The following is a 14,260-nucleotide window of genomic DNA, read 5'->3' on the forward strand; positions in this document are numbered from 1 at the left end:
ATTATTATAATGTTGCCAAAATTGAAAGTTTTCTTATAAAATTGTGACTTTTGTCGAACAAAATTACGACTCTTTTCATAAAATTGCCAAAATGTTAATCTTTTCTTGTAAAATTATCACTGTTATTGAGTGAAATTTCAACATTTATCATAATATTACACAAATGTTCACTTTTTCTTGTAAAATTTCGACTTGCGTTGAGTATAATGACGACTTTGGTAATATAAAAAGGCCAAAAATTGTGACTTTTTTCCTGTGAAATCCTAACTAATTTTTCATAACGAGCTTTTTTATATTTGCATGGTATGTATATATTATTAATGTTGTAAATACACTTCTTTATACATCTAGAAAAGGTGGTCCTACAGAGGGAGGTTTTTCAGGCGGTCTCAAGAAGGTAAGAAATACAAGAATGTGTGTGTGTGTGCGTGTGTGTGTGTGTGTGTGTGTGTGTGTGTGCGTGTGTGTGAGTGTGTGTGTGTGTGAGTGTGTGTGTGTGTGTGATTTCCCAAAAAGGAGGGATTTTTCACGTTGACTGTGTGTCACTTTTAAAAGTGCTCCCCCTCTGGTCAACATATGAAATAACAAGTGTATGTAAGAAATTGAAATGCGCCCCTTTGGCCAAAATTAATCAAAAAATAAAATAAATATATATGTAGAGACATCCTGTAATAATTAAATAATGAAGATTAAAAATCTTATGGAAAAAAAAAATAATGAACTAAAAGATTACCTTTTTTTATATTTGTATAGTATGTATATATTATTAATGTTGTAAATACATCCATCCATTTTCTACCGCTTATTCCCTTTGGGATCGCGGGGGGCGGTGGTACCTATTTCAGCTACAATCAGGCGGAAGGCGGTATACACCCTGGACAAGTCGCCACCTCATCGCAGGGCCAACACAGATAGACAGACAACATTCACACACTAGGGACCATTTAGTGTTGCCAATCAGCCTATCCCCAGGTGCATGTCTTTGGGGGTGGGAGGGGCCTATCCCCAGGTGCATGTCTTTGGGGGTGGGAGGGGCCTATCCCCAGGTGCATGTCTTTGGAGGTGGGAGGAAGCCGGAGTACCCGGAGGGAACCCACGCAGTCACGGGGAGAACATGCAAACTCCACACAGAAAGATACCGAGCCCGGGATTGAACCCAGGACTACTCAGGACCTTATTGTCAGGCAGACGCACTAACCCCTCATTTTCCACCATGCTGCCTGTTGTAAATACAAATCTTTATATATCTAGAAAGGGTGGTCCTAAAGAGGTAGGTTTTTATCGGCGGTCTCAGGCAGGTAAGAAATACAAGAATGTGTGTGAGCTCACCAGGAACCAGTAGATGTTCATGAGCAGCAGGGCGAGGAGCAGAGTGTTGAAGAAGAAGTAGAAAGGAATGTTGGGGACCGACTGCAGGCTGGACACGCAGGTGGCATACAGAACTTTTAGCGGGAACCAGTAGAGACGGAACCAGAACCTAAAGGGGACAGAGACAGACCGTGTGTTTAGGGTTGGGTACTGATACGGTACAAAATTCCTGAGAACTGGGAATCAAAACCACTACTCAACATTACCGATTTTAGTAGTTTTGTGTGTTGATGAATGTCAATTGTATGATGTAACATTTAAAAATGAGCTGATTGTGACAAGTGTGCTAAGCAGTAGTCTATACTAAACCATTTGAGTCATCTTTGGAGTGCAGTTGCACGTCCAAGACGGCAGATGGCAGTACTGTACAGGCTATTTAATGGAGGTGGGACTCTTTGGGCACCTTACATTCCCATTCTTGGAGTACCAAATAATATATTATATAATTTTTTATATTATATATAATTTGTTATATTATATATATATATACATATATATATATATATATATATATATATATATATATATATATATATATATATATATATATATAAACATTTTTGAAACAGGTTCCAGATTCCATACAAAAGCTCCTCTGGGCCGCAGATGTACGACTTATGCATGCAATGTTAGCCGAAAATACGTCTTTTTTTAAATGTATTTTTAAAATGTTGTTTACAAAAATTACAAAATGTTTTACTCAATTTGATCAAAGAAAATTCGGCAATCTCAACTCCAACCCAATCCCAGCTTTCCAATACTTAGGTTAGATATTTACAAAGCAATTAAGATAAAACAAAAAAAATATTCAAAGAAACAGTGTCAATAATATTAATAGTTGTACAATGTTTTTAATCCATAAATTAATTCTTAAAAAAAGGAAATTGCAACAAACCCCCCAAAAAGAATATATACACATGTATGTATATATATATATATATATATATATATATATATATATATATATATATATATATGTGTGTGTGTATAAAATTTAAAATTATTCTCAATTCAAAATAAATACTTTAATAACATTGGATGTTAGTTCTATGATTAACTACATTCCTCCATACAAACATTTTTCAGGCTGTCATAAATGTCTATATTACTGAAAATAATAAATATAGTCAAATACAAATAATTAATACAAAATTTATAAAAAAAAATAATAAATAAATAAATACATAAATAAATAAATAAAATATATATATATATATATATATATATATAGAGAGAGAGAGACATACTGTAATAACTTGAAGTAATTAATGAAGATTAAAAACTAATTGTAAACAAACAAAAAATATATATATTATTAATGTTGTAAATACAAATCTTTATATATCTAGAAAGGGTTGTCCTAAAGAGGGAGGCATTTTTCGAAGGTAACAAATACAAAAATGTGCGTGTGTGTGTGTGTGTGTGTGTGTGTGTGTGTGTGTGTGTGTGTGTGTGTGTGTGTGTGTGTGTGTGTGTGTGTGTGTGGCCCCCACCAGGTGATGCTGAAGCTGACGGAGCCCATGTTGGACAGCACGTCGTTGAGCAGGTAGTATCCTCCCCCTCTGGACTTCAGGTAGACGTTGAGCTTGGTGAACTCCAGCTGGATGTCGTTGATGTCGTGGAGGAACAACACCAGGATGCCCACGTTGTGATACCTGCCACGCATGCAGCGGGTGAGCGGGTGTCAGTTGGACGGGGACAAAAGACAAGAAGTACCTGAAGGCGTAGGAGAAGCAGATGAGGGCCAGCGTGATGATGTGATGCACCACCATGACGGCCGAGTCCTTCCTCCAGGCGTCCATGTAGACGGTGGCGTAGATGGAGTGGCCGTAGAAGCTGCCCTGGATTAAGTAGGCGATGGCGATGTCCATAGGCACTGACATTCCACTCTTCCAGTCTGGGGACACCAGGAGGGGACACTACATTACATACGCCGCGCATCACATACATCACTGTACATGCAACACACACTCCATAAACTGCACGTCATATACGCCACACTTGGAGATGTCCACAGTGACTTAGACTGTCACAGCCACTGCATCAGAATGTTACATCCACAGTGCATTAAACTGTTACATTCACAGTGCATTAGACTTTTACATCCACATTACCTCAGACTGTTATATCCACAGTGAGATAGACTTCTACATCCACAGTGCATTAGACTGTTACATCCACAGTGCAATAGACTTCTACATCCACAGTGCATTAGACTGTTACATCCACATTACATCAGACTGTTACATCCACAGTGCATTACTGTTACATCCACAATGCATTAGACTGTCAGAGCCACTGCATCAGATTGTTACATCCACAGTACATTAGACTGTTACATCCACAGTGCAATAGACTTCTACATCCACAGTGCATTAGACTGTTACATCCACATTACATCAGACTGTTACATCCACAGTGCATTAGACTGTTACATCCACAGTGCATTAGACTGTCAGAGCCACTGCATCAGATTGTTACATCCACAGTACATTAGACTGTTACATCCACAGTGCAATAGACTTCTACATCCACAGTGCATTAGACTGTTACATCCACATTACATCAGACTGTTACATCCACAGTATATTAGACTGTTACATCCACAGTGTATTAGACTGTTACATCCACAGTGTATTAGACTGATACACCCACAGTGCAATAGATTGTCACAGCCACTGCGCCAGATTGTTACATCCACAGTGCATTAGACTGATACACCCACAGTGCAATAGATTGTCACAGCCACTGCGTCAGACTGTTACATCCACAGTGCGATAGACTTCTACATCCACAGTGCATTAGACTGTTACATCCACATTACATCAGACTGTTACATCCACAGTACATTAGATTGTTACATCCACAGTGCATTAGACTGTTACATCCCCAGTGATCTAGACTGATATATCCACAGTGTATTAGACTTTTAAATCCATAGTGTATTGGACTGTTACATCCATAGTGCATTAAACTTTTACATCCACAGTGCATTAGACTGTTACATCCCCAGTGCATTAGACTGTTACATCCACAGTGTCTTGGACTGTTACATCCATAGTGTATTAGACTGTTACATACATAGTGCATTAAACTTTTACATCCACAGTGCATTAGACTTTTACATCCACAGTGCATTAGGCAGTTACATCCACAGTGTATGCAACTGTTAAATCCACAGTACATCAGACTGTTACATCCACGGTGCATTAGACGGTTACATCCACAGTGCATTAGACTGTTACATCCCCAGTGCATTAGACTGTTACATCCACAGTGTCTTGGACTGTTACATCCATAGTGTATTAGACTGTTACATACATAGTGCATTAAACTTTTACACCCACAGTGCATTAGACTTTTACATCCACAGTGCATTAGGCAGTTACATCCACAGTGTATTCAACTGTTAAATCCACAGTACATCAGACTGTTACGTCCACGGTGCATTAGACGGTTACATCCACAGCGCATTAGACTGATACATCCACAGTGCAGGAAGGAGCCCTACTGCAGGTCCTTTCCTCCCACGGCCTTAAGGCTAAACAACACACTTATATGATTGCTGTCATCATTTTTTAGTGTGCAAAACGAGTGTTTTATTTACACAGTGCAATCGTTAGTGTGCAGTATGTATTATTAGGAGTGTAAAAGAAAAATATTTTTGAATGAATCATGAATTGTACTTATTAATTCTTAATCGGTTAAAAAAATAAATACATACATATATTTTATTTTTTATCTTTCAATCTGTCCTGTCCAGCCACTCAGACAAATCATATATTTCCTACAAGAAAACTGTTTTGTTTAAAAAATAATTCTACCCAAACATTTAATGAAGTCAAATACAAATAAGGCGGAGGGAATATGTGTATGCATAAGATTGGCAATACAAGTTAAAAAGAGTGTTGGACTTTATGTGACGTCTTCTGAAGGCTACAATGCATTATATTACTTTGTTAGCACATATAAAAAAAACAACCCTCATTTTTAAGGGTGTGGCGGCTTTTATATTGCGGTTGCAGTGCGCGACGATCAAAAGGGCAAACCCTGATCCATCTATCATGACATACACCACACATTACACTTTACCATGCACTTTGAAATATTCATTAAGAGACTGGAGCCAATGAATAAATTAGAGCCACTGATTAAGTGTGCACTTTATAATCCGATTAGTGTCCTAATCGTGAAGATAGTCGATGATTATCAAAATGATCAGCTCTTTGTTGAATCCCGAGCAAGGACACCAAGCAGACAGAACCTAAGTTTGCAAAAAAGTATTTGAATTTGTATATTTTTAGTCATGTGCCACACAATAGTACCGAACAACAAGTGTGAGAACAACCTGAGTGGTCTAATTTTTGTGTCCTGAGCGAGTGATTTTAATCCCGTCCATGCCCGAGGGAAGATGTGCCAAAAGGATTTAACCTTTGTGAACGCTGCAGTTGTCACACCAGCTCAACATCTGGCAGCTGCACAACATTGGACACCAGACCTGGTCCAACCACAACCAGGGCTGCACCTCTAATGCCGACCCACCAGACATAAAAAGTATAAACATAAGTATTGTTGCTGTTTGTAGTCCATCCATTCATCTGTTTTCTTCCGCTTAGCTGAGGTCAGGTCGCGGGGGCAGCAGCCTAAGCAGAAAAGCCCAGACTTCCTTCTCCCCAGCCACTTAGTCCAGCTCCTCCCGGGGGATCTTGAGGTGTTCCCAGGCCAGCCGGGAGACATAGTCCTGGGTCTTCCCCGTGGCCTCCTGCCGGTCGGACGTGCCCTAAACACCTCCCTAGGGAGGCGTTCAGGTGGCATCCTCACCAGATGCCCGAACCACCTCGTCTGGCTCCTCTCCATGTGGAGGAGCAGCAGCTTTACTTTGAGCTCCTCCCGGATGACAGAGCTTCTCACCCAACACCCGGCGGAGGAAACTCCTTTGGGCCGCTTGTACCCGTGATCTTGTCCTTTCTGTCATAACCCAAAGCTCATGACCATAGGTTAGGATGGAAACAAAGATCGACCGGTAAATTGAGAGCTTTCCCTTCCGGCTCAGCTCCTTCTTCACCACAACAGATCGATACAGCGTCCGCATTACTGAAGACGCCGCACCGATCCGCCTGTAGATCTCACCATCGCTCCTGAACAAGACTCCGAGGTACTTGAACTCTTCCACTTGGGGCAAGATCTCCTCCCCAACCTGGAGATGGCACTCCACCCTTTACCGGGCGAGAAAACACTTGGAGGTGCTGATTCTCATCCCGGTCGCTTCACACTCAGCTGCGAACCGATCCAGTGAGAGCTGAAGATCAAATGAAGCCATCAGGACCAGATCATCTGCAAAAACCAGAGACCTAATCCTGCGGCCACCAAACCGGATCCCCTCAACGCCTTGACTGCGCCTAGAAATTCTGTCCATAAAAGTTATGAACAGAATGGGTGACGAAGGGCAGCCTTGGCAGAGTCCAACCCTCACTTAAGTCTTTGCTGTCGTCCAGCATTCTGTTTTGTTTACTTTGTAGCCAGTTCAGTTATATTTCACTTACTGCCGGCAATGCGCACCTGTTTGTATCCTTAGCAGTATTTAGCTTGCTGCTTCTTGCGCTCAAACGTCTGCAGCTTCTTGTCTCTCCAAGCTGCCGGGGGCACATGGCTGGCTGGCTGGCCGCCCACAGGATGCTCCATCCAGCTTGTGCAAGAAGACCTTACGGGTGGAAGGAATAAATGTTTCCACTGAGATACCTACCGGTATTTGCTGCGATGGAAATAAAACCGTCTTGACTTCTGGACCTCCGGCGGTTGCGTAAGAGACTGCGAGGCTCGGTAACATTCTGATTAAATATGCATTTCCTCTTTGTCTCGCTCTTCCGAGGGACACCATGACGGTCTGATGAGAGCCTTTGGACAGCGAGCTCCATTCCTTCAGTCTGTTAAAATCAGTATTTACCATAATCCACCATGTCAGTGTTTTTAAATCTTTTTTGAGCCAAGGCACACCACCAGCAGAAATCATAAAAAAACTAAACTCAGTTGACAGTAAAAAGTGGTTGTGGCAATTGTTGGATATGACTTCAAAGCATAAGCAAGCATGCATCACTATAGCTCTTGTCTCAAAGTAGGTGTACTGTCACCACCTGTCACATCACACTCTGACTTATTTTCACTTTTTTGCTGTTTTCCTGTGTGTAGTGTTTTACTTCTTGTCTTGCGCTCCTATTTAGGTGTTTTTTTCTCTTTTGTTGGTATTTTCCTGTAGAAATTGCATGTCTTCCTTTGAGCGATATTTCCCCACATCTACTTTGTTTTAGCAAACAAGAATATTTCAGTTGTTTTTATCTTTCTTTGTGGGGACATTGTTGATTGTCATGTCATGTTCTGATGTCTTTGCTCCACAGTAAGTCTTTGCTGTCATCCAGCCTTCTGTTTTTGTTTACTTTGTAGCCAGTTCAGTTTTAGTTTCGTTCTGCATAGTCTTCCCTAAGCTTCAATGCCTTTTCTTAAGGGCACTTGCCTTTTGTTTATTTTTGGTTTAAGCATTAGACACCTTTTTACCTTCACACTGCCTCCCGCTGTTTCCGACATCTACAAAGCACTTAGCTACCGGCTGCCACCTACTGATATGGAAGAGTATTACACGTTCGGATTTACATTATGGACGACATCTTTGGTCCACAGTAAGTCTTTGCTGTCGTCCAGCATTCTGTTTTTGTTTATTTTGTAGCCAGTTGAGTTTTAGTTTCGTTCTGCATAATCTTACCTAAGGGGGGGAGAAATTTGGCGTGACACCTCCTCCAGCACATATCACGTCACTCATTTCACTTCTTCTGTGGCCGAGTAGTCGCAAGAAGGATCACTAGCGCCCTCTACCACCAGGAGGCGGGAGTCATTTAATGACTCATATTTGACACACGCAGCTACGCTGTTGTGACGGTCTCAAGCCGTCGTCTTGCGGGTTCCCAGGACCACCAAGGAAGGACATGGCTTGAGCAGTTTGACTTTGTTTATTTTTCAATAAAACCTCAGTTCAGGTCGCTCTTCCGCTCCTCCTCTCCGCTCGCTCGCCGTCTCCTCGCCGTCTCCTCGCCGTCTCCTCGCCGCCTATCTGTCGGACTGTCGGCTCCCCAGGTATATTAATAAAACATAGCTGCTTACTGTTCTTTTTAGTATATTCAATAGCTTGGACTTTAAATCCTACTGAATAGTTCTTAATCTTCTTCCCTTAATGCGATTTCAAATTACCGGTATTGAAATCAGCCTCATCCATTTTGAAAATGATGACAGGAGAAGTGTCACTCGTGACGTGACGAGTTTGACCCGGCGGTAATACTAAGCATGCGCTAATTATTTTGCGAAGCGAGTCTGACCCGGTAGTAATTGAAGGCAGGCGCATACTATATACCCGGCGGCAATTCAAGGAAATACGGTATTTTGACTTTTTTTTCCACCATAAGCCTCAGAATTTTTAAAGGATGTTCAATTCTTACAAGTTAAAAGACAAAAGTATTTTTGCCTTTATAGTCAGGAGTTACAAAGTTGGGTGAAAAACTAGCTTATGTTATGTAAAACAGCACAGGTTGATAAAACGATATCAATATGTATCAAGATAGACACATAGATAGAGAACCCACTCAGTGGCCTAGTGGTTAAAGTTCGTCGTGAGTTCAAACCCCGGCTGAGTCATACCAAAGACTATAAAAATGGGAGCCATTACCTCCCTGTTTTGCACTTAGAATCAAGGGTAGGAATTGGGGGTTAAATCACCAAAAATGATTCCCGAGCACGACCACAGGCTGCTGCTCACTGCTCCCCTCACCTCCCAGGGGGTGATTAAGTGATAGGTCGGATGCAGAGAATAATTTCGCCACACCTCGTGTTTGTGTGACAATCATTGCTACTTTTTTAATTGATATCAATAAAAAATGTGTTTGATAAATTATGGTAAATCTTTTTTCCGCCCGCAGAAACCGGAAGTTGTGACGCAAAGTGACAACGCAGGAAGTGATCGCGGATTAGTGGGAGCAACATGCTCACAGCCAATCAGGTGAGAGTACCGACGATCAAGGTCCGTTGCACCATCTTGTGTTCTGGCAGTTGATTCTTTGCATGGAGTGAGAAGAGAAAGTAAAACTGAAGAAATTGTGGATAAAAGAGTAAAAGTCACCTCGGCAGTATAGCGGTTTTTTTTGTTTTTTTTCCAAAGGGACCATAGTCAGACCAATGTGGTCTGTTTATGATGCGAGGCGCTCGTCCCCAACAAGGCCGCTAATATCACACCACTTTAGCTGTGCTCACCCTTTAGAACACAGGGGGGGGGGGGGTGTATATTGTAGCGTCCCGGAAGAGTTAGTGCTGCAAGGGGGTCTGGGTATTTGTTGTGTTACGGTACGGCTGTTCTCCTGAAAAGTGTTTGTCATTCTTGTTTGGTGTGGGTTCACACATATTTGTAACAGTGTTAAAGTTGTTTATACGGCCACCCTCAGTGTGACCTGTATGGCTGTTGACCAAGTATGCCTTGCATTCACATGTGTGTGTGAAAAGCCGTAGATATTAAATGATTGGTCTGGCACACAAAGGCAGTGCCTTTAAGGTTAATTGGCGCGCTGTACTTCTCCCCTACGTCCGTGTACACAGCGGCGTTTTAAAAAGTCATACATTTTACTTTTTAAAACCTATACCAAAATTTTGAAACCGATACCGATGATTTTTGATATTACATCTTAAAGCATTTATCGGCCGATAACATCGGCAGTACGATGATATCGGACATCTGTAGTATGAACAAAACTAACCTATTTATTATTAACCATCTGGAATGGACTTATGCTGTTTTTAAAGTGGAAGTACCATTCACAATCACTAAGTGAGCCAAGAACATATTTGTTTTACTATCTTTTGTGCATTCTAAATTGTAAAATATGGCTCATACTAGACGGCTAACAATAAAGCTTATGTGAGTCATTTATTTAGTCTATAAAGCCCACTAAAAAACAATACATGGCAGCTTTTGACCTACTGAGCTGAGTTTGTAAAAGTTTATTATAGATTATAAATCATGCCTCACACTTACACCGTAGAAGTACGTAGTCATAAACCGAGAACTTTGAAATGAAACTTACACACAGATATGTCGCTAGGAGGACTCGGTGAGATGCTTGTTTGTCCCCATATTTTTATTTTTTTTGTACCTGAGTGAGGATTATGTTGAATTCATGTGCTGAAAGATATACACATCCCAGTGAGGGTGGACATTGTACAGTGGGTTATTGTTTAATTATCTTTGTGTAGCACTTAGCAATAGTGCTACATGATGCTTAGTGTTTCACTAAAACTGGATCTGTTTATCATTAAGCTTCAAAAACATGGAGCTCATCCTCCAGTGCCCAGAACGAAAAGATTCTGGATCGTCATTTGTCCCAAAAAGATCGAACCGCTTGGAATAATTACCTATATATAATCAGACAACTCTTATGCTTAAGGGCTGTTGCTATAGTTATTATCAATTGTGCTGAAGTTGTACTTTTCCATCTGTGCAAACGATTGGGAGTAGTCTTGTATCATGAATTGATTAACAAGGACCCCGACTTAAACAAGTTGAAAAACTTATCCGGGTGTTAAAATTTAGTGGTCAATTTTACGGAATATGTACTGTGCTGTGCAATCTACTAATAAAAGTTTCAATCAATCAATCAAAATCAGTTTTTGTGTCTCGACTCAGCCTGCTGACTGCCAAGGCCGAACATCGATTACCGTGACGCGGACAAAGCAGAGACAGGACGATATCACGAGTGTCAGCACGTTTGCATTTCATGAATAGTCATATATTGTGTCTAACTGGGGCTCTTGACATTACCCCCCTTCCGTCAGAAACAGCCTCAGTGATGTAAGCATGGACCTCCCAAATAAATAGAGGAGAACGTGGGACTGTACCTTAGAGCGTAGTTTGGATCTGTAACTGAGCAAGCAGTCCCAAAACGTCTCTCCTCATTGAGCTAAATTTAACTCTGTCTCTGCATGATTCCTTGCTTCTTGTCAGTTTAATAGATGTCATCGGTGTTTGAACCTGACAGAATCAAAAGCCAACTCCTCACGCTAACCAGGGAAGAAAAACGGTGTGTGACAGTGTGAGATGGTTCATGTGATGAATGTGTCGTTATCTTACTGTAGAAGACGGAGGGCGGGTCGTGGAAAAAGGAGTAGGAGGTGAAGAAGAGCAGGTAGGTGCTGTAGCACCACGACATGGTGTAGAAGACCAGCTTCCACGCGCTCTCCGGCATCTTGGCGGCATCTTTGGGCAGCAACCCGCACCACCGTGCTAGAGGCTGCAAGGAAACAGCATATACATTTGTCCATCCATCCATTTCCTACCGCTTGTCCAGAAACATTAGTGTGGTACTGAAATCCCCACAATGTCTTTTAAGTCCTGCTCATCCGTTATCATGTAGGCTAGATCAGTGTTTTTTAACCACACTAGTTTGCCTTGGGAGATTATGTAATTTCAACAGTTTGGGTTAAAAATATTCTTTGCAAGCCAGTGATTCTAGTCTGCAAATGATGTGTTGTTGTTGAGTGTCTGTGCTGTCTAGAGCTTGGCAGACTAACCCTGTAATACTCTTCCATATCAGTAGGTGGCAGCCGGTAGCTAATTGCTTTGTAGATGTCAGAAACAGCGGTAGGCAGTATGCAGGTAAAAAGGTATCTGTCAGAATAAATGTACCTAAGTTATCACAAAACCTTGTGTTTCAATGAGTTCCCAACGAGCAGACAAAAGCTGTCTTTGATCTTACCAATCAAAAGGCTTGTAAAACTCCACTGTGTGGGATGGGGAGCAACATGAGGGTGTCGGTTTCTCTGATGTATTGTTATCCACAGTAAGATTTTGTATTGACCCAAAATCTACAAAGCTGAGAGAAAGCAGGACCTGACTCCCCTCCAGTCACCTTTTCTTTGAACGGTTTTGTGACAAAAGCACCGACTGTTTATGACCCCCTTTCCTTTACAAAGAGCTGTTGCCATTTAATCAAGGATAGTCCAAATAAAAGGAGAGGCGTACAATAATTTGTCAAAGCGTGGGGCGACACTGTACAAGGGCACAGTGTCTACGTCATGGGTGTCAAACTCTGGCCCGCCGTGTAATTTCATTTGGCCCTTGAGGCAATAATAAATTAACATTAGAGCTGGCCCGCCGGTATTGTACAGTGGCGGTGCCGCTCTATCACTGTATTCAACGCTAATTTTCATACTTGCCAACCCTCCAGATTTTTCCAGGAGAATCCCGAATTTCAGTGTAATATACACTTATACACACACACAAGTGAATGCATTGCATACTTGGTCAACAGCCATACAGGTTACACTGAGGGTGGCCGTATAAATAACTTTAACACAGTTACACCACACTGTGAACCCACACCAAACAAGAATGACAAACACATTTCAGGAGAACATTCGCACCGTAACACAACATAAACACAACAGAACAAATACCCAGAACCCCTTGCAGCACTAACTCTTCCGGGACGCTACAATATACACCCCCGCTACCAACAAAACTCGATTTTGCATGTCACTATAAAGTTATATAAGCCTTGCTTGTTCAATATTCAATGCAAAACTTGTTTGGGTCCCTATTAAAATGTTAAGTTGTTTATCTTTGGCCCATGGCTTTGTTCAGTTTAGAATTTTGGCCCACTCTGTATTTGAGTTTGACACCCCTGGTCGACGTATTTCTCCTCATTGAGCTAAATTTAATTCTGTCTGTTTAATTCCTTGCTTCTTGTCTTGTTAAATAGATGTCATCAGTGTTTAAACCTGACAGTATCTAATGCTTAAACCAAAACTAAACAAAAGGTGAATGCCCCTAAAAAAAAGGCATTGAAGCTTAGGGAAGGCTATGCAGAACGAAACAAAAACTGCAAAATACTGACAGTATCTAATGCTTAAACCAAAAAATAAACAAAAGGTGAATGCCCCTAAAAAAAGGCATTGAAGCTTAGGGAGGGCTATGCAGCACGAAACTAAAACTGCAAAATAAACAAAAACAGAATGCTGGACGACAGCAAAGACTTACTGTGGAGCAAAGACGGCGTCCACAATGTACATCCGCGTCCACAATGTACATCCGAACATGACATGACAATGGACAATGTCCCCACGAAGAAGGACAAAAACAACTGAAACATTCTTGATTGCTAAAACAAAGTAGATGCGGGAGATATCGCCCAAAGGAAGACATGAAAATGCTACAGGAAAATACCAAAACAATAGAAAAAGCCACCAAAATAGGAGCCCAAGACAAGAAGAAAAACACTACACACAGGAAAACAGCAAAAAAGTGAAAATAATTCAGGGTGTGATGTGACAGGTGGTGACAGTACACCTACTTTGAGACAAGAGCTATAGTCATGCATGCTTACTTATGCTTTAAAGTCATATCCAACGACTTTTTACTGTCAACTGAGTTTAGTTTTTTTTTAATGATTTCTGCTGGCGATGTACCTCCGCATTTTTTCAACGCAAAAAATGTGCCTTGGCTCCAAAAAGGTTAAAAAACACTGGGCTAGATTGTAGGCAACATTGATTCTCTACATTCTGCAGGAGTTTGCTAGCCACTGTTAGTTTGAGGCTAGAAATATCTAAACCCTCAATAAGGCAAACCTGTCAGGAGTTAGTGATTTGCTGACATATCTTTGCAATATTATCAGTTAGGAGGTGTTTCCTTTTTTTTTACTCTATTTACCATTTTATTTTGTACCTACATGTGACAGGGGCCCATAAAAAGCAGGCCGTGGTCCATCAAAGGACGGTGAAACCCGCCCGGACTAATCCCTGCCTCATTTGTTGGAATCATGGAGTATCGGGAGAAGACACACTTTGTAGCCTCAATGTGTTTTTTAGG

The 14,260-nt window shown here is 41.3% G+C and overlaps 1 protein-coding gene across 3 annotated transcripts in view; it reads right to left on the bottom strand.

Annotated features, from left to right (window-relative positions):
* cers1 (ceramide synthase 1) overlaps nucleotides 1–14,260 on the bottom strand; it is a 101,765-nt gene that overhangs the window by 18,255 nt on the left and 69,250 nt on the right. For all 3 annotated transcript variants that reach the window (XR_009803650.1, XM_061883158.1, XM_061883157.1), the window contains 4 exons: nucleotides 11,525–11,684; nucleotides 3,085–3,265; nucleotides 2,862–3,023; nucleotides 1,330–1,477 (listed from right to left, as the gene is read on the bottom strand). Coding sequence is in view for 2 of the 3 variants with exons in the window: in XM_061883158.1 (XP_061739142.1) it covers nucleotides 1,330–1,477; nucleotides 2,862–3,023; nucleotides 3,085–3,265; nucleotides 11,525–11,684 (651 nt within the window). In the remaining variant the exon portion in view is untranslated. The remainder of the gene's footprint in view (nucleotides 1–1,329; nucleotides 1,478–2,861; nucleotides 3,024–3,084; nucleotides 3,266–11,524; nucleotides 11,685–14,260) is intronic.

Source organism: Nerophis ophidion, linkage group LG22 (assembly GCF_033978795.1).
Source record: "Nerophis ophidion isolate RoL-2023_Sa linkage group LG22, RoL_Noph_v1.0, whole genome shotgun sequence".
NCBI classification, from domain to species: Eukaryota; Metazoa; Chordata; class Actinopteri; order Syngnathiformes; family Syngnathidae; genus Nerophis; species Nerophis ophidion.